A 26115-nucleotide genomic window follows, 5' to 3' on the forward strand; every position below is an offset into this window, starting at 1 on the left:
TGTTTCTGTGACTAGTTCATTTGGAATAGAGGTTTTTCATAGCAAGAAACTGTTTCTTGATACATTTTCCTAGCACCTAACTCAGCAGCAGCCCTGTCGTTCCTACTACATCAGCTGGTCGTAGCAGGATTCTTCCAGCTGCTACTTCCCAATAAAGTTAAGATCAGGTGAGAATGAGCTGTGGTTGTAGTGCATCAAATTTCATTTTTGTTTGCTTTTTTCTTTCCTTAAGCCTGGTATTTGAGAGGTGCATGGGCATTTAGTTCTGGATCTTTTCCATAGCATATTTAATTTTTGTTTACTGTTTGCTTTGAAGAGAGGGTGGGAAATTAAACTGATAGGTATGGAGAATGAAGAACTGTCACCTTGGATGGAGGTCTGAAATAATCTGACAGTTTTTGGCATGAGACCAGGGTGACAGGAAATAAATGCCAAAAAAACCCAAAACAAACACCAAAAAAGCTCACCAAAAAAAAGCCAAACAAAAAAACCACACACACACATCCCAAACTCTCCAGAATTACTGGACAATGCATGTAGTTCTGAATAATTTGAGTAAAAAAATTGATAAGTAAACAAGGCAGAAAATACTAGGGAGGATACATCACGCATTTTTGTACAGAGAGATTAATTACTCTGTAACGGTCTGCTTAAGAGGTGCAAAGTGTACTTTTCCTTAAATCCTGGCTCTGGCACAAACCAGCAAGACTCCTCGTTCTGCCCATGGGACAAAGGCACAAGTATGTTGCAATTGCAGCCTCTGTGTCCTGAGTGCCACAAATGGACAAAATTATTTTTTAATCCACTGAAGTAAATGGACATGGAGGTGAACTGAGTACAGAAATTAAGGTAAAATAAATTACTTTCCATTCATTTGAGGCATATTTTATAAGTAGAGCTATTTATGGCTTTTTGTGACAGAGATTGTAATAATCTAACAATAATTGCCTTGTGGGAAAAACAGGAACAAATTAATCTGAATTCTTCAGCATTTGATCCTTGTGCAATAGATAGTAGAAAGATAAAACTGTTACGCAACAACACTGTAGTAGTCAAGCTGGGTTTTTTATTTCATGGCAGATAACTGTAAGGGAAACTAGATGACATGTATTATGACATACCGTTTAGCCACGGAGATGTAAGCTGGCATCAAAGCTTGTTTGGGAAACTGGGGTCCTTGGGAAGAGGAAGAAAAGAGGAGTTTCTAACAAATAATATCAGAATTCTTCTCGGTTCCTCAGAACAGGTCTAAGGTTGTTGTAGAGAGGTCTAGCACTTCATTACACTGCAAAGCATGTGCTGAAATCCATGTGTCTGAAAAATGTATTGTAATTCTTAGCCTTTCTTTGGTCACTGTCATATAATAGGATCATTATAGAATGGTTTGGGCTGGAAGGGATCTTAAAGATCATCTAGTTCCAACTCCCCACCATAGGCAGCGTCACCTTCCACTGGACGAGGTTGCTCAAAGCTTCATCCAGGCTGGCCTTGAACACTTCCAGGGATGGGTCATATGAGGTCAGCCTCTCATTAGACAGTCAGGCTTGTGCTTTTAGTAATGTACTGCCTCTTCTTTGACCTCTTCTTACAGTTAGCTGCTCAGTTTGGTACATGGTAAGAGCTTTAGCAAAACACGATTGAAGTTAGCCTTTTATTTTGTCTTTATTACTATCCTGAATTACGTTTAGCAGGTTTTTGTTTTTTTATGTTAGAATCACTCTGTTCTTATAAGAATTGTTCTCACCATCGCACACATTATCTCCACAGAGGAGCAAAATGCAGTCAACACTGAGGGCAGGAGCTGTCTTTCTGCATTGCTGGTGATGCCAGGGTGGTTTGGGGAGCTGGCAGATGGCTTGTGCTCACCAGAGTCCTTCCCTCCCTGCTCAGACTTTTGTAGTTCTGTTTTTGATGTTTAACCTTATTTATCCAGTATAAATGATGATTCAGGCAATTCTCTTTCACATCCCCCCAGAGTTTATTGCTGCTGCCAAAACAGGAGTTATAGCTGACACAACAGCATGGTTCCTTTATTATTATTTTAATTATTTTTCTTCTATTTTCTCAATTCTTCATTTTGGCATTCTGTGCTGTTTTCCCCCTCCTACAAGGCTTTCACCTATTAGATTATTTTGTTAAATGTTCCTCTTGTCTTCTCTGGGGTTTGATTCGCAGTTCCAGACATTTTCAAATTTAACTTGAGGTTCCCTGAAAGTTTACAGGTTCCTTTCTCATCAGACTACAGAGTCAAATGGCTAACTTTGAAAACAAAAATACTGTGGATCATACTTGTTTTTCAGTACTTCCTCCAAACAGTATTTACCTTTTCCCCCTAATATTGGTGTGTCCAAGCATGGCACCTTCTGTTTTCTGCACTCAGAACTAAACACTTTTAGAAAACATTGACAAAATGTTATGTGCTTAGGAAGCCAGTTGGGACTTGCCTCCTCATTTAACTCTTCAGGTTAAAATTAGACCTCTTCTTACAAGTTTCAGTTCTTTGTCCAATTCCAAACAGCCAGGTGATCTGCATGGAAAGTATAAATTTGGGAGAAAAAAACAAAAAATGACCAGTAGTAACAGAATCTTAATCTCATAAAATTCTAAGTGGTGTTCTTAAGGTGGATTTGGAACTATTAAGTTGCAGTGCTCTAGTGAATTGAAGTGTTGGACTGTAATGCATACCAGCAAAGACAATGTTGTGTATTAGGGTCTCTGCTGTCTTCCAGCTTTACACTGATGAAGAATTAGCATAACACCTTCTCAAAGAGCATCAGCAGCCAGATCCACACTTACTTGTAGTCAATTGAAAGTTTTTTTGCTTTCTGAGGAAAGTCCTGCAACACCAAATGTCTCAAACATTTGAGTAACTTCTATTAAGGAGGAGCCACCCAAAACACTGGGATCCTCCAGCTTATTTTTAAAGTCTCAACAATAAATAATTCACGTGGTATGAAGATGTCTGGAGAAGCACTACCACTTCTTGGCAGTCTGTGTTGTTTCAAATTATCTGTTATTCTCACTGTGCTTTAGCACAGGATTGATTGCCTAATTGGTTATGTGATAATCATTTAGACATATGACCTTGTTTAATCCTTCCCCAACATATTAAATTGCTAGATAATTAACAGGATCTGAGGCTTTCCATAATCTTCATGATGCCTACACAGGCATAAGGATAAGTGTATTTGTGTCTGAAATCATGAAAGGAAAAAACATTCATGTTGCTGAATTTTGTGTGGATTTTATTTTTCAGTATGGTTCATGTTATTCTTTTCTTTCCCTTTTTAGGTATTACATAGAAATGGCTTTATGGATCTGGACACTGAGCATTTTGAGCTGGTTTTGTGTCACCTTATCCAGAAATGAGGAACTGAATTTTTTTCAGAGTTCTACAGAGCTAAATCATCTAACAGTGGATAATGACACTGGGATAATCTATTTGGGAGTGGTAAATGCTCTGTATCAGCTTACAGAAAACCTGGATGTAATAAGGTCTGTAGAAACAGGTCCAAGAAAGGACAACAAAAAGTGCACACCTCCCATTGATGAAAATCAGTGCAAAGAGGCAGTACTGACTGATAATTATAACAAACTGTTGTTGCTGAACAAGGCGGATAAAACAATTGTGGTGTGTGGAAGCCTTTTTAAGGGAATCTGTGCCATCAGAGATCTAGAAGACATTAGCAATGTGAAGCATTATGTAGACAGTAGCGGAGAAAAATCTTTTGTAGCAAGCAACGACGAGAATGTATCAACTGTGGGATTAATCACTTCCTTGAATAACGACCGAGTGCTGTTTGTTGGGAAAGGGAATGGACCAAATGATAATGGGATAATAATCAGCACTCGGCAGCTCTACGACAGGGACGGGAAAGACATTTTTGAAATGTATACAGACTCAGCAGCTGTTAAGTCAGCTTATCACTCATCAAGCACACAACAATTTGTGGCAGTCTTTGAGGATAAAAATTACGTTTATTTTATTTTTAATCAGCAAGAGAAACAGCCTGTCAATAACAGGACACTGATTGCACGTCTGTGCAAAGATGATGCCCATTATTATTCCTACTTTGAAATGGACTTGGGTTGCAAAGATGATGATGGTGCCTATGACCACTGTCATTCTGCTTACGTCACTACTCCAGGAGAAGAGCTGGCTGAAAGCATGGCTCAGCAGAGACAAACTACGGATACTTTCTCAGATGACAAAGTTCTTCTTGCACTCTTCAGCAAAGTAAACAAAGATAACGGCTCTCTAAAATCTGCCATGTGTGTGTTTTCCTTGCGGCACATCAACGAAAAGATGGAAAAAAACCGAAACGATTGCTACACTAAAAAGAATACCAGCTCATTTTACAAACTTTTTTCAGCAGAAAACCCGTGTGCATCACATGGACTGGTAATATCAGTATCAGTTTTAGAATCTGTGTTAGAATCAGTGGAAAATATACAACTGCATATTTTGGGGTGGCTTTGAGCTAAACTATAGTGAGATCAGATGACTGAGAACTGAATAGCTGGATTCACTATAGAAATGGAATGTGGTTGGGGGGGATTGCAGAACAGGTCAAGCAAGAAATGACAGTCATAATTTTGAGTCCTTTAAAAAAGATTTGATGTTTTCTTAAAGTCTTCTTAAAAAAAGATTCATTTTCTGAAAGATGAATATTCGTTCATAAATGCATTTCATGTAAAGGGTTCCTTCTGGTATGGAAGTTACTAAATCAAATGCAGTGATTTGTTGTGCCCACGATCATCTTCCAGATGGTCACTACAGACAATTCTGGTTTCAGCCACCATACTTATAGTGTTTCTAAATGGTATTAAGATTAAGAATCTTGTAGGTGATATCTGCAGTTCAGTGTTGTTTCTCACCTGGATTTGAATTTTCAGATAGTTGGAAATACACGTTTCTTATATTGGTGTTCATATTTTGCTCTGGTTCAAAATAATTCCAGAGCATGATGGCCATCTTCTTTTTATGGCTTGTCATTACCTTGCTACCTCGGCTATAAGGTTTTTGGAGGCCACTGTTACACCCCTCCAGATACTGTTCTTCAACTTATGACTATGTCTCTGAGAGGCAGTTTCCAGCATCTCTGTTGAATTTATGATGTTCTTCCCCACACGACCCTATTCCCAAGCCCTACTTGGGCATGCCATTCATTACTGCAGCCAACCCTAAACTGGCTTGAGAAATTGAATCATCTTTAAAATAACTCAGCCAGCTTTTAAGGAGGATGTCTTAATTCCCCAACCTGAGCAAGCTACGCACTTGCATAAGCAGTTGTTTGATCACAGCTTGAGAAGTGGTGTGCTACAGTCCAGGGGTAGGAGTGAACAGCTGAAGAGATGGGGCATGGGAATACCTCATGTTGGTATTGACCCATAATCCTTCATCTCACAAAACCACAGCCCTCTCCCACACGGTAGGTCACTAGCACTGATAAGAAGCCAAAAGAACACTTTTCTGTTCCAGACACCAGCTCATTGCAGTACCCTGCATCTGAGATGAGCATCAAATTTAGAAATCCTGAATGTGACAAGTGGAGTAGCTGTGGCTTCCGGCAAAAAGGAGGTGTGGATTTCAGATCAGAAACACAGTCTTGTTACCAAATATAGCAGGAAAGGCAAGGTGTGAATGAACTTCCTTCTGGTGGCACTCCCTGCAGCTCAGGATTAAAGCATAGTGAAGAGTGAATGTGTTGAAGTTCTCAAGACAGTTGCCAGTGGGTTGCTTTTTTATGGATAACAGCGAATTAAGAAACAAAATAGCATTAAAAAAAAAAGTCTTCAACATAAAATTGGTCAATCTAATCTATATGACATGTTCATTTTAATTAAACAAACTGGTTACTTTTTAAACCGTGCTGCTATAATGAAATAAAAACAAAACAAAAAAAAATGCTCTCCCCATGTCTCCTGGAAAGCGAAAGCATTGAAGCAGTTTGAAATTAGCAGGCTGCTTTCTGATTGCTGCCTTCTGGCTGGGGGAAAATGGCCAGACAATCCATTTCTCTTTCTACTCCTCTATGTCTGAAGGGTATTATACTGTCTGGTAATAGGGTTGCACTTCATTCTTAGCTAGGAATTAGTGATCTGAATGTTTAACACCGCTCTGTATTCCTGTTCCTTATTAGAATGCAAGCAAAAATTTCCCCTGTGGCTCCGAACACTTGCCGTACCTTTTGGGAAGTAAGAATGGTGTTATAGAGAAGCCGGTACTGCAAAAAGAAGGGATGAATCTTACGGCTGTCACTGTGGCTGTGGAAAATGGGCATACCGTGGCCTTTCTGGGAACGTCGGATGGTAAAATTCTTAAGGTAACAAACTAGACTTAAAAGACTGGAAGGTGTTTAAAAGGTCGTGAACCGTAGTGGTAGCATACTTCTGCTCTAAAAGTAAATGGGATTTATAAGATGGCATACCAGGAGCAAATTCTCTTGGAGCTTGGTATATTTAATTTCAAAGAAAAAACACATTATTTCTGATGTACCTCAGCTATCCATTTCACGGATTGAATTAGCATCACCTGAATGACACTTTTCCCAGAGGACATCTATTCAAGCCCATACTAGTTTAAGAGCAAGTTTTCATTTTGTAATCATTCTGGCCATTCAGTGGATAGTGATGGCAATACCCAAGCTGGAGTTCTGCTAAATTCTGACTGTGTGGTGTGGGGCTCAAGGGTTCACATGTTCGTGGTGTTAAAATGTCAAGACTGAAACGCCAAACACCTTCTTTTGCTTAAAGGGGAATGATGGCCATGTGCCACTACATGGTTTGAAATTGGAAGCTAAAACTGTTGGTTACCATAAGGGAAGACAATAAATTTGAATACCTTCAAGTGGAAAGGCTCCAAAATGAGGATTTAAATTTTACAGTGCTAAAATAAACCATTATTTACAAAAAAGATATAAATAATAGCTGTTGTAAGCAGTGAGCAGTTTCTTTTCATGATTTTTATGCTTTGCTTTCTGCTTTTGATGCAATGTACTTCAAACTGAAATGTTTTCGCTAATGTGAATTTGTGAATTTGAGTAAACACAGGATTTTCATTAACCATAGAATCATAGAATCACTTAGGTTGGAAAACACCCTTAAGACCATTGAGTCGAACCATTAACTTCACACTACCCAGTCCCACCAAAGGATGAACCCAAGTGCCACATCTATATGTCATTTAAATACCTCCAGGGATGGTGACCCAATCACTTCCCTGGGCAGCCTGTTCCAATGCTTGAGAACCCTTTCAGTGAAAAAATTTTTCTAATATCCAACCTAAACTTCCCCTGGCACAACCTGAGGCTGTTTCCTCTCGTCTCATTGCTTCTTACCTGGCAAAAGAAACTGACACTCACCTTGCTACAGCCTCCTTTCAGGTATCAGTACAGAGTAGTAAGGTCCCCCCGAGTCCCATTTTTCAAGGGTAAACAACCCCAGTTCCCTCAGCTGCTCCTTATAAGACTTGCTGTCTGTACCCCTGACCAGCTTCGCCGCCCTTCTCTGGACACGCTGCAGCACTTTAACGTCTTCCTTGTACTGACAGGCCCAGAACTGAACACAGTATTCGAGGAGCAGCCTCACCAGTGCCCAGTACAGGGGGACAATCACTTCCCTGGTCCTGCTGGCCACGCTGTTTCTGATACAAGCCCGGATGCTGTTGGCTGCCTTGGCCACCTGGGCACACTGCTGGCTCATGTTCAGCTGGCTGTCAACCAGCACCTCCAGGACCTTTTCCACTAGGCCACCTTTCCCTTTTTCCAGCCACTCTGCCCCAGCCTGTAGCGCTGCGTGGGGCTGGTGTGACCCAAGGGCAGGACCCGGCACTGAGCCTTGTTGAGCCTCATACAATTGGCCTCAGCCCATCGGCCCAGCCTGCCCAGACCCCTCTGCAGAGCCTGCCTGCCCTCAAGCACATCAACACGCCCCTGCCCAGCTTGGTGTCATCTGCAAACTTACTGAGGGTGCCCTCGGTCCCCTCATCCAGATCCTTGATAAAGGCATTAAACAGGGCTGGCCCCAGCACTGAGCCCTGGGGAACGGCACTTGTGACCGGCCACCAGCCAGATGTAACTCCATTCACCACCACTCTCCGGGCTCGGCCAGCCAGCCAGTTTTTCACCCAGGGGAGGACATGCCTCTTCAAGCCATAACGGCCAGTTTCTCCAGGAGAATGCTGTGGGAAATGGTGTCAAAGACTTTACTAGAGTCCAGGTAGACAACATCCACTGCCTTTCCCTCATCCACCGAGTGGGTCACCTTGTCCTAGAAGGAGATGAGGTTCAGTAAGGAGGGCCGCCTTTCGTGAACCCCTGCTGACTGGGCCTCATCGGCTGGTTGTCCTGTACATGCCACGTGATGGCACTCAGGGTGATTGGCTCCATAAACTTCCCCAGCACCAAGGTCAGGCTGACAGGCCTGTTCTTCCCTGGATCCTCCTGCTGGCCCTTCTCGTAGATGGGCGTCACATTTGCTAACCGCTCCTGGGACCTCCCTGGTTAGCCATGACCGCTGATAAATGATTGAAAGTAGCCTGGGGAATGCATCCGTGAGCTCCCTCAGTACGCTTGGGTGGGTCCCTTATGGGCCCATAGACTTGTGTGTGTCTAAGTGGTGTAGCAGGTCTTTAACCATTTCCCCGTGGATTAGGAGGGTTTCATTCTGCTCCTCATCCCTGTTCACCAGCTCAGGGGGCTGGGTACCCAGAGGACAACTGGTCTTGCTATTAAAGACTGAGGCAAAGAAGGCATTAAGTACCTCAGCCTTTTCCTCATCCTTTGTCACTGTGTTTCCCCCAACATGCAGTAAACCACAGATGGAGGGTCTCTTTAGCCCTCCTTTTGTTGTTAATGTATTTATAAAAACACTTTTTATTGTCTTTTACAGCAGTAGCCAGATACAATGATATTTGGGGAAGAAAAGGAAAATTAATCACCTTTCTTTCTTCCATGAAACAGGTGTTTCTGTCATCCACTGCAACTGAGTACAGCTCTCTTACTATTGAGCTAAACAAACCCATAAAGAACGACCTGGTCCTTGACCAAACCCAAGAAAATCTGTATGTGATGACTACAGACAAGGTAATGTGTCCTGCTTGCATTAAGGACCAGGTCTGCTTTCACTTTCTCTGCAACTGTAGCTTTGTAATTTGTAAATTTCCCAGTTGTTCCTGGAAATTGCCCTGTTTGGTGGGGCTCCCCCTGCTCTGTGTGTATGAAGAACTTTCTCAAGTCTAAGCTCATGGACTAGATTGTTATGACTTGGAGAACTTACATCCGTGATTCTTAATATCTGTGATTCTTAGTAATTGGAAATGGGAAGTGAGTTCACCTCTGAAGCTCTCTTCTGGGGTGTGTGAGAAGGGAGAAGTTCAGATGTTTGGCACCAGCATGCTGCAGGGTCAGGCAGCCCTAGCACTTAGTGTCGTGGTGTCTATGGAGTGCCAGTGGATGCTTCAGCTGCCATCAGTCCTTTTCAAGAATACTTCAGGATTTGGGATGCTGGGGCCTGACATAATAGCATTTAAACATCTGTAAAACCACCAGGAGTTTTCATGGGTCTTGCTGTCAAAAACTAAGAAGCAATGCAGAGCATTACGACTTTGGAAAACACTTTTTTTCAAGCTGCTGCTATAACTGAGCAAGTGCAGCAGGAAAGGTTTGGTGGACTTTGCTACAAAAGGCACAGCCAGTCTTTTCTAGGTTCCCCTTCTCTGTACTGATGAGGCACAATGGATTTTTGTAAAGAAAGGAAGAAAAAAAAAGCAAGTAGGAGATGAGAGGGGTACCAGATTTCTCCTTCACCTCCAGCTGTAACCCTCTTCTGACACTTCTTTTTGTGGTGGCTGGAGCTGCCAGCCTCAGACGCATGGTTCAGCAGCTCTCCAGGACAGGATGGGTGACAGGCTGCAACTATCTCCAGCTCTGACAGTGACACGGAATGGGACGTGGGAAACGCTGTGGCAGCAGTAACACAGGGAGAATGGGGGGCTGTGAAAGGAGGGTATTTGGGGAAAACAGTAGAAGAATGTTCTCTGTTTTGTAAAAGGATTAATATGAATTCCTGCCACGGGAATGTTATATTCTAGCTGAAGGTTTTCAGGCTAGAAGCCACATTGGAAAAAGTGCCAGATAAACGACTGATAAAGCATTTAATATGGCTGTGTGAGAGAGGTTTCCTCGGGTTTGGTGGGTTTTTTTTGAGTAGTTGATACTTTTCTCATTTGGCTTCTGTTCAGATTTTGAACAGAACTCCAACCTTCAATGTTGTCCACAAAAGCCTGGGTGGCCTGGCACCCCATTTGACAAGCTGGCACATTGCTTAAAAGCCCATGAGGTCCCAGCCAGGCTGTGGCATGAGCTGCTGAACAGTGTAAGAGATGGCAGCAACCTTGAAGGAAGATAAGCTTTCTGGTGACACTCTTCTTGAACTGGTAGAATTTAGAAAGGCCACAGAAAATTTTTTCAGAGAAATATAATTGCATCTCTACAAAGTGTTTGAATTCAGAAAGCTGCCAATTTCTTCCAAAGAAAAGATTTCAATTTAATTTTTTTTCCAAGTAGCTCTCATAGACACTGTAGTTTCTGAATAATGTGAATAATAGTTTTCTTTTACAAAACCTGTTCAGCTTAAATATGAATAACTACAGTTGGGAGCTCTGTAATGGCATTACATTACTGTCATCTCCAGGAGTTAATTACAATGAGCAGCCGCACCCACTTTAGAAGCAGATAGAGAGGAGAGTGGAGGCTTTGGGAGCTGGGGGAAAGGAAGCGACGTAAGCGAGGGGAGAATGAATACTGAAACATGCACTTCTGGGTTAAGCACAGCTAGGAGTTGTGGGAATAGAGTTATCAGAAACCTGCCCTGGGAGTTAAAGCGGTTTAGAGTTATTTAAAATAAGGTAAACAATAAAGGGCAGGCTAGCTGTACTGACAGGCATACTTACTACTAAGCTACCTGGCAGATGCAGCCTGCCTCAGCATTTGGAAATGAACTGCTTGGGCTCTGTAAGCGTTTGAGCAAAGTGAAAGTGATGATGTGGTGGGTGATAACTTCAAGCAGCCTTTAAAAAGAAATCAGTCTGAGAGAACTACAGGGAAGAACAATACAGGGGGTAAGAGCCATAGTGAGAAATAAGCCCTTGCTTTCCTGTTTCACTTCTCCGTCTTTTCCTCCCAGTTTCTGCTGCTGTATCAATAGCAGTGGGTGGTTTTTTGAGCAAATGCTTTCAAAAGTCGGCTCCCTCCTCCCCATTCGTCTCCCAGAGCTTGGGCAGAGACCAGGAGAAGCCCCTTGCAGCTTCTTGGGGGGCTTGGAAAGGAGCATAGCACCCCTGCTGTGCTCACACTGGTTCATTACAAGTGAACAACACTGGTAGGATCCCAAATTCCTTATGGTACGTACCATACTGGGAGGAAAGCAGAAGCCTGTAGCAGTCACCTACCATGATCACTAGCTTATGTGCTTGTTTTAGCTTCTACCACTCTCTTTGATTAAGAGTGCCAATTAGAAAATCTCTAAAATTAGTTTCTCTGCATTTTGAAGCTGGCTGTAAATGGAGCTGCTTTTTTTAAAAAAAATAATCTGTTAAGTTTACATAAAACTTGCAGAGACAGCAATCTCTAGGGCTTGTTTCTGCCTGCCCAAATTATGAAATAAATACTTTGTCATAAAAAAGCCATTCACTGGATATTAAATTACTCATGGGTACCACTTGGTGAAACAGAGTGCTAGTAGCCCATCTCCAGTTAGGCAAGAATCTTTGGAACAAGAGAAGGGAGAAAAGGTAAGCCTCTGTATTAATGAATGCAAGAGCACTACCCAATATTGACGTTTTCCTTAACTGAGTCAGACTGAACTCTCTGAATGTGAAAGAAAAAGCCAAGTTCAGACTTTCAAAGTAGCTTTGTAATTGCCAGTCGTTTTAATTGAGATTATAAGGTAGAAAAAAGAAAGCTCACATCTCAATGTTACTTTTGCTAGAGTTCTTGCTCTCTTTAAAAGTAAAACACAGTCATCGACTGAAAGATATATATCCCATTCTCCTCTTGCACCATTTCAGCAGCGTAACTGAAAGAGATGGTTGTGTGCTGGCTCCTTTTTCTGAGCATTAAAGAAAGACAAAATTGTTTATTCTCGGCACCAAAGGAAATCAAAACCAGAGGCTGTATATTTACTGGGAGACAGAGACATGAGAAGTGACGATGCTTTTTTCACTGCTGATTCCTGTCATAATTATTTCCATTTTATTTCATTAATGTATTGCATGGTGGAGAGTTACGCATGGAGAAGTGCAGTAACCCGAAGCACCCTGGCTGTCTCATACTTGCCGACTTTCTGAAATGCCTTTTCTGGCTAAAAGTGTCACTGATGGTTGCATTTCCAAACAATTTCATCTTCATGCAGTGATATGAGGGGATCTAGCCTTTTGAAAGTATCCATCCTACAGCAGCTATTTCTTGAAAACAGAGCATTGTTGACGCAATTTCTGTAACGCAGATTTCCAGACGTAGCATAACTGGAGGAACTGAAAAGCTCGATTTTTGTAAGACTTGCTTATGATTCTTGATTATAACAATGTCCTATGTTACTTTAAAGAAAGATTAGAGAATATTGGAGTGAAAAAAAGCAGGAAAAGTGTGTGAATTTGGACTTTATTAAGGGGGAAATAACCAGGCTCTGGTTTTGTATGTATTTCCTTAAAATCAAGCTGAGTTCTGGTCGCAGTAATACAGAGTCAAGTCTGTACAACCCTGTCCACAAATGTTGGTGTCTCCTTGTGTTTTCTTCAGATTCGTTATGGTTTGCCTTACTTTTGGTTCTCCAGGTGCATCGGCTACCTGTGCAGGACTGCCACAAATATTCAGACTGTGAGAAGTGTGCTCAAGCAAGGGATCCGTACTGTGGCTGGTGTGTGAGAGAAGGCAGGTGAGTGCTGCTGGTGTTTTCTCAGGTGCAGGCAGTGGAATAGTGTAAATTTCGACACGTGCTGTGGGCTTCTGCTTGGCATAGTGATCCCAGCTCTTTGTACTCGGCCTTATGCTCCTGATAGTGATTTAATCTTATCACACAGACATTGATATCAATCTTGTGTGCACACAAATAAGTCCCCATTGACTTCTGCAGTTTTGATTAGTTTGGGAAAATACATACTTCTGTGCTGCTACTGAAAATCAGTATACATCTTCTGACTGCATGTTCTATCACTCTCTGAACTGTAGAGTAAAATGTTTTCCCAGAAATTATGAGTGCTCCCTATTTAAAATCCAGAAAATGCAGCATATATTTTAAGTACAGCAGAAAAGTGTAAAAAAGAACATGAAAGAAAAACCTGTTAATTTCTTAAGTATATAGCTCAAATGATGTTTTATATAAACATCATCTATCAAGACATGGAGCTACATAGAACCCTTACCTAACTGTAGGAGAGCAGAAAGTGGCATTTGGTTAACTATCTGCAGAGGTTAACTGAATTAATATTCAAACACATGTAAACTAGGACAGCACTGAACAGCTCTGGTATGTCTCTTCTTTGCACTCTGCATTGATTGGAGTGGCATGAGGGAAGAGTGGTCCTGCAGCTCTCTTTTTGACTACTAAGTTAATTAACCCCTTGGCATGGGTGTTGGGAATTAGTGATTCTAAGTACTTGCTGTTGGAACAAAGGGGCTATTTAATTATAGTATGCAGATGAATTTCAGGCTTCTAGCTTCCTGTCTGAAAATGTGAACTATCACATTAAGTTACCTATCAGCCTGATGTGTAGCATAATATGGAGCACTGCAGAGAAACTTACGCAGCACTTGCAGGTTTATGTAATACGCTGTAACTCGTCCAGCCTGTTTGCTGTGGATGGAACCTGAGGATTTGGAATATACACCTCAAACTCCTCCTGGGCTGCTGGGAGTTGAAAGCTGTGTCATATGTCGTACAAAAGGCAATTTTCCCTAGATTTCCCTTCAGGTTTCTGATATGATCATTGACCTCAATATCTCAAAATATTAATGGCCTCTGAGAACAGGCAAATGGGATTTTTTGCATTTGCTAGTATTTATTTCCAATGGGGAGAAAAAAAAGTGTTTAATTTCTAATGCTTTTCTTATCTGCAGCAAGTTCCGTCTCATGGTCACACACAGCACTTAATAGTGTGTTTAGGGATATGCTATATGAATGTAGACTCTGTATGTAAATTATATATTTAAGGGCAGTTTTAACAGAACTGTGCAGTAACTGCACTGTGTAAAGCCCCTGATGAGTTAATAGTCTTCTGCTACAGCAGCCAGAGATCCCACTGCATTTTCTCCTAAACTTTGCACAGAGTGGAAGGAATATGCATGAGACTGTCCCCACACACACACTTCAGCAAGCTTTTGTAGCCACATACACAGCTTCTGCACTGCTCTTCTTTCTGTCCTTCCTGTACTTGAGCTGGGAAAAGCTCTCAGGGGTTTCGGTGAGGCTGCACAACCACTGGTTGTCTTCCCGTAGCAGTAACAGTGCCCTGGCAGAGAGAGGTCTTAAAGTACTTACAGGAGTGAAATGAATGAAAACATTCACTACAAAAGTAACATTCCTAGTGCTACAGCTTCACAGGAGCTTTCCACAAGCCCGGTGTCCCCAGCAATAATTCTCTGTTGCATTTTGCTCTCACAAGAGGGGTGTCTTATTACTGGCAACACATAGGTGTCTGCCACTGGACTTGCAGAAAAAACAAACTGTGCCCACTCATTCAGGACTTTGTTGTATATTACAATGAAGATTAATCAGCCTGGTTTCAGATGATCAGACAATGGCTCCATTGCCTGATGGCTCCTGCGCTAAATATTACTGCCTCTGTACGGAATTGGGTTGTCTAATCCAATGTGGTGTTCAAAATAGTATGGGCGTGTTTCCCCACTTGCTTTTGATATCTTAAACCATAAATACTTATTCCATCATGTATTCTATTAAAAATTCTCTAATAGCAACCTGAATAGTCATTATAAAAGCAAATTCCCAGTCATCTTGTGTTGTAATTTTAGGCTCTAATCCTGAAATTGTTGCGTAGTTCAGAGAAAGCAGAGTCCAGCTATAATATTGCTTTGCTTTGGGTTTTGTTCCTGTTTTGTCAGGTGCACAAAGAAGGCAGACTGTGGAACAGCCGATAAGGAGAACCACTGGCTGTGGAGTCCAAGCGGCACATGCATGACTATCATTAGTGCAGACCCTCTAAATATGAGTCGCAGAGCCCCTGCTAAGGTATGGCAAGAAAATGCTTTCCCTACATGTTCTTGAAGCACATTGATGTGACTACCAGGAAGCTTAATATTTGCATTTCTTTATGCACAGAGGAGACTAAGAATAGGATCATGTTTTGGATATCTCAGTCTCTGGCATATCTCACAATGCTCTTTCTTGCCTGCTGTTTTTGCAGGCTGGTAGTTCATGTTTTCTTCGAAGAAATGCTCTTTTTGACCTTCTGTGTAAACCAAAATGATGCACTAGTATGGATGATAAAGCACTTACACTTATCTGAATATTATTGAAGTCTTGCACAATGTTGTATAACCCATAAAAAGTAATTGATAGGGGAGATTTCATGCTGCCCTTTCAGCTTACTTGAGCATAAACTTAAGTAAGCAGTGAAGCTATAAGCTGTTGCTTTAAAATCAGTGGTAGTTTTGCCTACACAGCAAAGTCTGTCTGGGTACATGAGGAAGGTAAATTCAGCATGCAAAATGACTCTGTGGCCACAAAACTGAGTGTTCAGGGTGTGACCAGGGTCAGGGTGTCATAACTTGCTTGAACTCCAGATGAAGCATGCCAGTGCAGACTGAGGGCTTCCTGGGGGTGCTCAGCAAGTAAAATCAGTAAAATGGCTTTTAAGCCCTCTTAATCAGAAATGAAGGGACTTTCATTCAAGTCACTGTAATTCCATTCCTAAATGTTGTAAACAGCATTATATTAAAGACATTTTTATGTTGAATGAAAACATGACTAGAGTGTAACTAGTCCACTTAAAATCCATACCTTCTCGTAGCTCAGATCTTGTCAACTTGTGTTGACAAGTCTCTGGTGTCTCATATGAGCATCTGAGGCCAAAACACCTAAAACCCAAAACCAGACTCAACTTCAAATGAGCGTTTACATGCTGCCTGCAACATCACTAATGCCACTGTTTCCTCACGATTCCTTTACTCACCAGAAAATGTTGCAGCTCATAACAGTGGAACAGTTTCAATGAGAAAGGGATGATTGTTATTTCTACTGGCAATGCAAAATGGAAAAAGTTAACCTGTATAATTAACACATCTGAAGCATTAAATAGACAGCATCCAAAATTGCAAGAAATCCATTAATTTAATCCAAAATTCATACTTTCCTTGCTAAGTTTTCCCATTTCATTTTGCTTTTAGTTTCACACATACATTCTGTATTGGTAATTTTCTCAAGGACGTTAAGACCTCACCATCACTCAGGAATCCTTTTTCAGCAGTAAAGATAGATCTCAGTGGGTTTATTGAATGTACATTGAGTCTTGAGGAAGCCAATTTTTCTGTCAGCCCTTTCAAACTCCAGCTTTTCCAGCCCATCCAGCCTTGGTTTCATTATGCACTAGTAACACCTAAGGTTAATGTAATTTTAATTAAGTTTGTCAGGATTTCAGTGTTAACTACTGTGTTTACTGTTGCTAAACTGGATGCTGAGGACAAGAATAAAAGGCTTTGGGTGTGTCTGTACAGACATTTTTGTTCTGATCTAATGCATTGACAGGACAAGAGGGTTTTGTACCAGTCTAATTCAACATAGACCCAGCCTGGAAAAACTAGTAGAGGTACAAGAAAAAAAGATTAACAGATGGGAAGAAAGAAAAAATGAAAAGGAGAACCATCTGCTGTGATACTAGCCAAAATATCACCACTGACCAAAAAAGAAGAGCAGTTGACATTCTCTGACAATAAATCCTACTGGGTCTTGGTTAATTTCTTTCAAATATTTTACCTTTTTTTAAATTTTGTTTCTAGGTGGAACTGACTGTAAGTCCATTGCCAACTTTGACTCAGAGCGACCAGGTTTTGTGTACATTTGGTGAAACAACCCATTACGCTCAAGTAAAAGAAGGGGTTATTGTCTGTGATCCACCCGATATAATTCCTCCAACACCAAAATATCAAGGTAAAGAAGTATTACTTTATTTATATATCTATGTATAATAAAAGGAAAGAATGTAGCCTGCTGGTTCTAATGTGGTGCTCTCATATGAGCTGCATACAGGTGATTTTTTCCTCTTCCAGTCCCCTTCCCCAGATAGTCTGTTGCTGAACTGTCCATTGAAAAATTAAAAAAAAAAAAAAAAGATTTGTTCAAACTTTTCCCATTGCTATATTTACAAGCTGTAGCATTCACAGTGTTTCTACCAGGAACCTGAAACAGGAGATTGGCAGAGGTGTATGCACAGAGCCAGAGTGGTGCTATTCTGTGTTCCAAACAAACAAAACCCAGCTACTCTAATCTTACCCTTATCATTCTTGAGTTGTGGAAGATACGAAGTTTTTCTCTTGATGTCTTAGTTTTGCCCTAGTCAGCTGTAGTTCAGTGACTTGTTTTCTGGTCCATGTCAAAGGCTGTCCTTTCTCTCATAAAGCCTTCTGGCCTCTTCTATGTGCCCTCCAGCTTCTGCAAAAGTAAGACCAGTGGAAAAAGATGTGATCGTATAATTAAAGGCTGTATCATTGTTCTGAACCACTGATTATACGCTTAAGGTCTGTTGCCAACCATAATTCTTGTGCTATTTCCTAGACAGTTCTTTAAGTTCATACATCATGATGCATAAACACATGGAATAAAACTGTTAACACAGCACTGTTTATTATGTATCAAGTTTAAAAAAAACAAAAAGAAAAACCCAAAAAAACAAGTGGTCTTGGAGCTTGCAGGGGTACCTGTGAGGATATCCCTTTTATATGTATAACAACAGCCATGAACTCTCAAAGCAATACTTAGAAGTACTTTTTAAGATAAGTTTCAATTTTCTTAAGACTGAAACTGGTTAAAATCTAGTTTTATTTGCAGGAAAAGTAATGAAGGTAAAATCTCACTCTTAAACTAGCTGGGGTGTTTCACAGTATCAGATTATGCTAATCGTTAAAGCAGCACTCTGTTATTTAAGGCCAAATCACATTCCCTAAGCATTTTGTAAAGCAGGACATAAAGCAACCACGTTGATAAACATGACATCTTGATATCTTCTAGCATAAAATATGCAACTAGAAGCCTGTTAGGGATGGCATTAGAGTAACCAAGTCACCTAGAAATAATACATCTCTCTGAGTTCGTTGAACAGGGACCCATCTGAAAGGGTGGCCAAAAGTAATATAAATATGCTCAGAAGCTTGGCAGACACTTCAGAAGAAGGCAGATGGTTATGAACACAGGCAGTGGTTCCTGGCAGCATGTGACAAAAAAGTCCTGAGCCATCCACTTACTGTTAAGTAATCCTATTGAGTTTGGAAAAGTCTGGGTTACTTCAGTTGTGGTTGGTTCCAAAGGGACTAGGACCTATCTAGAGAGAAAGGATGCTTTTTTGCAGTCCTGTTGTTAGGAAATCCCCTGGCGTTCCTACCGGTCTGAAATATTCAAGGGGACCCAGTGCAAGCAAAGGTGACTTCCGGCCAAGAAGCTGATGGTCTTCCAAGAACCTGTTGAAGGAAAGCAGAGTTTGAAATTGCTCAATATCTTGTGAAACAGCTTGTCACAAGGGCTCAATGATTTCTGCAAAAGGTATTTCAAACAGCTTTGCTGAGGAAAGCACCAGTTTCTGATGATAAATTTTCCATTCTTAGTTCAGTAATAATCCAGATGAGAAGTACATTTGTGGAGAAACCATGTACAGTGAACTGAAGATCACAAGTGCCTGTGGTAACTTAGCTTTGCAGGCCCCGTTAGGCATTAACCACAATGATCACTTGCTTTAATTCACATGATGATGACAGTTTTAATCCACGAATGAAAGAAGTAATTTTACGTGCAGACATATTCATATTTAAGAAAATGTTTTATTTAAAATGACTGTTCTCATGCCAGTTTTCATCTGTATTCAATTATCTCCTTTCTCAGTTTTCCTTGTTCTTCTAGACTTTTTAAAATTCTAGCATGATGATAGCACCACTGAGAAACACTTCCATAAAACTAAGCTATTCTGTGATTTTGCTTCTTCTCTTTATCTCATCTCAGCTTTTCTTCTGACAGCCACGTGCTGAAAATTTTGTAAAGCTTAAAAAGACAAAACAGAGCTTATAGATATAAAGTCTTAACAGGTCATGAGATCTGGAGCGTCAACAGTATTGTTAAATATTTGCTTATGTGCTGTAAAATAACAGAAGTATTATCATTGTATTATTCAGCTCAAGAGCTAAAGAATTCCACCACCACTTAGATAATTCTTTTTCTTTTGTGATAGATCATGTTTCAGTTCCACTTCAGTTAACTTTTGAAGAGAACAAGGTATTTTTTGCGTCACATACTTACCCTTTTTATGACTGTGAAGAAGCAATGAATCTTTTTGAAAATCAACCGTAAGTACTTCAGCTTCTTAACTTAGGTGTTTAGATCCTGTAGCATGGTGTTTCAGTTAACTGGCAGCTGAGTTGCTCAACCATTTCATAATTAAGGTTTTAGCCCTCTCAAAATCTAATGTCCAAATCCTTTTTCTTACATTTTAATGGAGTTTTTAAATGGTTGAAGAGCAGCAGGTGAGCCGGTAACGTAAAGCACGTGGAAAAGAACTGTTCATGGCACATATAATTAAAGGCTAGTTTATTGGGTTGCCATTTCTGTAGCTGCTAATGTATCTGCAGGTGAGCTCTGCGGACATCTGCTTACCTACTTGTTCCCTCAAATGATGAATTGGAGCTTTGGGTTGTGGTGCATTCAAATAGGACAGTCAAAGCTGGCTCTGCCCCCATCATCTGCCCTGCTGAGGTGATGCTGCCCCAGGGCAGGCGCAGCCAGCCCACAGCCCGCTTTGTTCATCCTTGTGTATGAAGGTTGATCAAGATCATTTCCAGTCATCTCAGACTCAATCTCAAAGTTTGTGTGAGATGCTGTAGTTTTCTGATCCTTGCTCAAATATTTAAGGGAGAAATTAGCTTTTGGGGGTTCTCGAACTGTTCTTACTATGAATTTTTCAGCTTAAAATAGTAAGGACACTATAACAGATTGATCTAGCCTCCATGAATAAAGATGGAATTTAATTTACTTTTTTTGTCAACCGGGGAAAAAGCCTGACAGTTTGTCATGACTATCATGTTATATTTGTAGATGCTATTCCTGTGCAAGCAATAGATGGAATTGCCAGTGGGACTGGAAGAGACATATCTGTGAAGAGTCCTCTTCAGTACAGGATGTGATTAAACAAAATATGGTAATGTTTAAAAATAAGATTATTAGGTTTTTATTAGAACACTTCTATATTTTCGTTACTTTCTCTCTCGTATCAGTTGGTTGAATTAGGGATTTTAAAATTATTCTAAAGTTAACTTCAGAGTGTAAGGTGGGTTTTTTTAGTGACAGTGCGGGGGTGGGAATTTAAGGGTGTGATTGAGGAGGGGCAGTGAGACTGAATAACTCCTGAAAGGATATTTTTGTTCCTTTTACTATTTTGCTTCAATGGGAGGAACAAGATTTCAAGGCTGAGAAAGATAATCACCCACAGCTTTGACATATGCTGCAGTCATTTTTAGCATGTCTAATTTGAAAGGGTGTAATCAAATCTGTCACTGTATTTTAAGCATGAAGTTCTTCAGAACAATCATTCCATTGTCTGAAGGCCATCGGAGCTTGTTGTGATAAGACTTTTTATTTGGAATAACATATAAAATGTTTCTCTCACCAGGAAGAAGAATGCCCACAGTTTCTAAATCCTAACCCTCCAATAATACCTATGGAGTACCGAACGACGGTGTATTTTGAGGGAAGACATCTAGCTTATTATCGGGTAAGAAGATTAATTCAGTCATTTGAATTCCACTTAAACTGCAGCCCACACCCCTAAACTAGAGCATTAGTTTGTGTTCCTTGGAGATCCTGCTCATAACTGTTTTTAAAGGAAGAGAGCTACATGCTCAAGTTTGATATAATATTGGTTACTGTAGTAGAGTCATCACCAAGACAGAACCAGAGCTCGACAAAATATTTTAACTATTAGGTGTTGGGGGGGTGGGGGGAGTTTAAAGAGTGTAAGTTGAACCTACTGAAACACTTGACAATTATTTTTCATCTAATGAAATCAGAGAAGATTTAGGAATTGTGAATGTGTCTTTTCTTTTTTCTAATTAAATACTGGGGTTTTTTTGTTCTAGAATGACATCACTTTTGTGCTTAGTTCAGTTCTAATTTTTCTAACAAAAAAATGCACTCAGAAATTAGATGTTTCTTAGTGTGAAATGCACTCAGAAATTAAATGTTTCTTAGTGTGAATAAAACAATCTTTTACTTTTCTTTTTGTGTGTGTGCGACCATCAAACCAGAGATCAGGTATTTTCTTAGATGTAGCAAGGGTTTCTCAGTACTTGCTTCCAGAAAGTAAATTACAAAGCTTCTAAGAAGCCAGACTTTGTCCTCAAGCTTTTAATTGTTTTATAACCCAGACAATGCATACAATTTTATTGTTACTTTGATAAAAATAAAGCTTAAACCTCACTTCTTTAGGTGATAGCTCAAGTATTGTTCTATTACTATTGTTTGTTTCTGTGTTGTCTTTGTGTAAATGTGAATTGATGATAAGATACACTGGAGATTGCATCGATTGCTTTAACTACCAGCCATCTATCCAGGGAAAGAAGGCTCTTGGGTTTTGAGGGTGGGATGGGTTTTTTTCCCTTTCTCAAATTGAAGTACCGTACAGCTTATGACATCCTTCTATCACCTCTGCTGTGCCTGCCAAGGGGTGAAAAAGGGTGAACAGGTCTGGGGAGTAATGTAAGAGAGAGATTCAGAGAAGGGTAAAAAGCAACCTGCAAGCACTGCAATCATATGAAGTGTATCACTACACAATACATATAGCAAGACCATGCTATACAAACATATGTTCAAAAATAAACATTTTTGCTTGAAGACCTTAAAATATATGTAAGCAAAGAAAAGCAATTTGGTGAATTTGGTCTGTTCTCTGAGATGCCGGGACCAGTCCTTGGTAGGATATCTGGCTGTATGCAAGATGTGGCTCACAAAACTTGTCTTAAAGGCCACAGCTAGCTCTGCTAAAAATGGACAAGTATTCCAGAGAATTTACTCACGTTTCTGTTGTTTAACATTGTGAAGAGCTGTTTTTCTGCACAAGAGGAAAATCTTTCCCTGCTCACTTGATATAAGTGGAAGAACCCCTTCTCTGTCAAGAACAAATTCAGGGCAGATGCATAACCTAGATCTGCTGGATTTGACTTCCAGAGGACGTTTTTCCTCCAAGGAGAAACAGCAGCAGGAACCCAAAACCTCCTTCATCTAGTTTATCATTCTGTGAATAAGCACTTTAATCTTTCTGAACTACTAGTAGAGGAAAGGGAGTGAAAAAGCTTCTGTCCTTTTTTTTTTTTTTTTTTTTTCTCTGTAAGGTATCAATTACATTAAACAAAGACGTATCGTGTGGATTGAATGCCTTGTCATGGGCAGCAGCGTTTAATGGTTTGCCTACAGACCAGACTTAGTATGCATTTATTTAACTTGGAACCGGGAAGGCTGACATGGAATTCAGGTCTCTGTAAGAAGCAAGATGAATGCATAGGCCCTAGGCTGGAGTTATGCTGGAAAGCAATAAGTGTCACATGATTTCAGAATAATTTTTCTTAGGTGAGAACAATGAGGGGACACCGTCTCTGTCATGGGAGCAGCTCCATACATCCTGATACAGAGATGCATTTTTAGGCCAAAATAATAATGCTTTCAGTGCCAGGACTTGAACAGGCACACACAGTGACTACAGCTGTAGATACAGACCTCTAAGTATATGCAAAAGCGATAAATAAGGCATGAAATAGTTGTAATCTTACAGGCACTTATGCCTGTGGGGTCAATGCTACCTGAAGCAGTTACTTTGTTTCCTGAAAGTTCATTTGAGTAAGGACATAACCTACATTCAGCCTTTGGTAAACATCTCATGGAGGGCAAGGTGGCTCAGGAGAAGCCATGGACGGATATTTTGTATGGGTTGGCCTGCAGCCTAAAAGCAAAACAGCACAAGGCTTCTCATGTGGAACGATTTTGCCACAGGATATGCTGGGCATTACAGCGTGTTTGGAGCTAGCAGCCATGCAGCTATGAGCACGTTTGAAGTCTTTCTTGATTAAGACGTTGGTATATATCTATTTTTCTCCTATTTTCCTTGCCTAAATTCTTGCTTAGAAAAAGCAAAAATGAATGTTCTGTTACACTTTGAACTACTAACTCTATTATCTTGGCTTAATCCGTGCTTTGCTTAAAAGAGCAACACACAACCTGCTTTGTCATGGGTGACTAAGTACAGTAGCCAACATTGTGTGTGTAGCATCACTGTTTCTAGGTGGAGATTAGCAGTGAAGGTTTGGGTTTACTCAGTGAGTAGGAGAGGTGGATGGGTTCTAAAACTGCTGTTGCAGAACAGAAGGTGGAAGAATAAGCTCACACATTTAGCATGCACCTCTTAACCTGTGAACCCTTACAGTACAATGTATAAACCTCCTCATGAGGGCTTCCACTGGGGGGGAATAGACTAAAAGAGGAGCAGCTGTTGACTGGTTTTCTGCCCCTCCTTCCTACTGAAATTCTTTCAGTAGAAAGGAGAAGTAAATCCAAGCCATTGTAGTTTTCTTGGGAATAGCCTTAACCAGGACAAGCGGTTGAGAAGAAAGTTTAGTACTGATCAGTCATATTGCATGCAACTTCTGAGAGGCATTCTCTGAGTCCTTGAAAGATTGGCACAGTAGAAGACACAGGTGTACCAGCATCAAGATAATCTTTTTAGCCCTCCAAAGATTTTTATTAAGAGTAATTTCCCATTTGGATTTGTCTTTGTCACGTGTATCTGACGTGTAACCCACTTCCCAGTGTTTGCTACGTGTCTCTGCTTGCACCCAGACTGCTGAACGTGAGCTCTGTGGTCTTCTGCTCAAGAGACTGGCATAGCAACTCCTGATTTCAGTTCACTCCAGGTAGCAGATGTTGCATTACACCAAAGTTCCCTTTCCCTCCCTCCTGTTAAGCATGTGGGAAAGACTTCATGCAGCAGCAGCAGCAGAATTTGAACACTTTTGAAAAATACATGATGTATTGAGATATACAGAGTAGGGAAAGCGAGGTAATGTTCCTCAAAATAGAGATTCATAAGGTGCTTTAAAACTTGCAGTATGTAGATGTTTTCTGTACAGCAGAACAGGCTGTAAAACTTTCAGAAAAGGCTTTTCAGAGCTCAGTCAGTAGCTTATATTTTTTTATTCAGCTTCTGAGAAGGAAGAAGTAAAAAATCTGTTCCCCTCTGACATAAACCTCCCAGAGACTAGTAGGCCTTTACCTGGTTAAAGCACATGCTTCTCCTCAGCCCCAGCCTTGGGGGGCTCTTGGGTCTGCTGCCAACCTGTTACAGTGAAGGTGCAATAGGAAAGGTTTCCACGGCACCAATTGGGTAAACCTAGTGGCCCGTAAGTTACCAGCGATTCCAGCATTGAAGAAGTAGCTACAAGTAAACAGTATAAGATGCTCATATGTAGAGGACTGAAGGCAGTGGGTTGATTGACATTGATAACATGCAGCTGTGGCCTTGCTTCAATGGCAGTGGGTTGATTGATATGGACAATGTGCAGCTGTAGCTCGTTCCCACTAAGTGGTTAAATAGCCCTGTGGAGCATGAAAGAGGAGGCTGGATGGAGGAGCAGCCTGCAGAAGAAAGAATCCAGTAGCAGGAGTGTGGTCTGATCTCATCTCGGGAGGATGGAGAAACAGCTTGGGTAGTAGAATCTGACTCCTGATAAAGCCTTTTTGCAGCTTGCTAGTTTTGTTAGTGCTGTGACAATTGGTGCCCCATCTGAGGGAAACTGATTTGGACTTGAACTGCAACACTCATATATAAGGCTTGGATTACAGCAGAAGATAGCTTACCCTTGGAGCAGGAAAGAGTAATCAAGTAACCATTGGGGGTTTTTGCCACGTTCTTCAAGACTCAAGGAGCTCTGGACAAAAGCAGAAACTAGTTCTTTACATCCACAGAAGGCATCAAAGTGAAGTTCTCATGAAGTTCAACAAGGTCACTGGCAAAGTCCTGCACCTCAGTTGGGGGAAACGCCCAATATCAATATGGGTTGGGGGATGAATGGATTAGGAGCAGCCCTGAGGAGAAGGACTTGTATGGATACTGGTGGATGGCAAATTAGATAGGAGGCAGCAATGTGTTCTTGCAGCCCAGAAAGCCAACCGTATTCTGGGCTGTGTCAAAAGAAGCATGGCCAGCAGGTCAAGCGAGCTGATTTTCCTTCGTTCTGCTCTCATGAGCCCCCACCTGGAGTACTGCATCTAGCTCTGGGGTCCCCAGAACAAGAAAGACAAGAACCTGTTTGAGCAGTTCTAGAGTAGGGACATGAAAACTATCAGAGGGCTGGAGCACCTCTCCTGTGAAGACAGGCTGAGAGAGCTGGCGTAGTTCAGCCTGGAGAAGAGAAGGCTCCAGGGAGACCTTCTTGCAGCCTTTCAATATATGAAGGGGCTTATAAGAAAGAGAGACTTCACCAGGGTTTTTAGTGACAAGGACAAGAGACAACAGTTTCAAACTGAAAGAGGGTAGGTTTAGATAGGATATAAGGAAGTAATCTTTTATGGAGAGGGTGGTGAGATGCTGCAACAGGTTTCCCAGAGAAGTTCTGGATGCCCCATCCCTGGAAGTGTTCAAGGTCATGTTAGATGGGGCTTTGAGCAAGATGTCCTCACCCATGGCAGGGGTGTTGGACTAAGGAGTTGAAGGTCCCTTCCAACCCCAAGCATTCCATGATTTTATCAAGGTGAGAGTGGTCTTATCCCCCAGTGCGTTCTGGTTTCATAAGTCTATCAACAATACTATCTGAAAATATCCTTGCTACTTGTTTCTTTCTCTGGTTCTTCTGTCAAAGA

At 41.0% G+C, this 26115-nt stretch overlaps 1 protein-coding gene across 4 annotated transcripts in view; it reads left to right on the forward strand.

The window, feature by feature from the left end:
* Positions 1-26115, forward strand: part of PLXNB2 (plexin B2) — a 267859-nt gene that overhangs the window by 181981 nt on the left and 59763 nt on the right. For all 4 annotated transcript variants that reach the window (XM_080393894.1, XM_080393896.1, XM_080393895.1 and 1 more), the window contains 9 exons: positions 3292-4402; positions 6144-6326; positions 8964-9086; positions 12836-12936; positions 15120-15246; positions 17013-17163; positions 19448-19562; positions 20308-20410; positions 20882-20983. In XM_080393894.1, the coding sequence (XP_080250020.1) occupies positions 3305-4402; positions 6144-6326; positions 8964-9086; positions 12836-12936; positions 15120-15246; positions 17013-17163; positions 19448-19562; positions 20308-20410; positions 20882-20983 (2103 nt within the window). In that variant the 5' untranslated portion in view covers positions 3292-3304. The remainder of the gene's footprint in view (positions 1-3291; positions 4403-6143; positions 6327-8963; positions 9087-12835; positions 12937-15119; positions 15247-17012; positions 17164-19447; positions 19563-20307; positions 20411-20881; positions 20984-26115) is intronic.

This window comes from Falco punctatus (genome assembly GCF_963210335.1).
Source record: "Falco punctatus genome assembly, chromosome: 6".
Lineage (NCBI taxonomy): Eukaryota > Metazoa > Chordata > Aves > Falconiformes > Falconidae > Falco > Falco punctatus.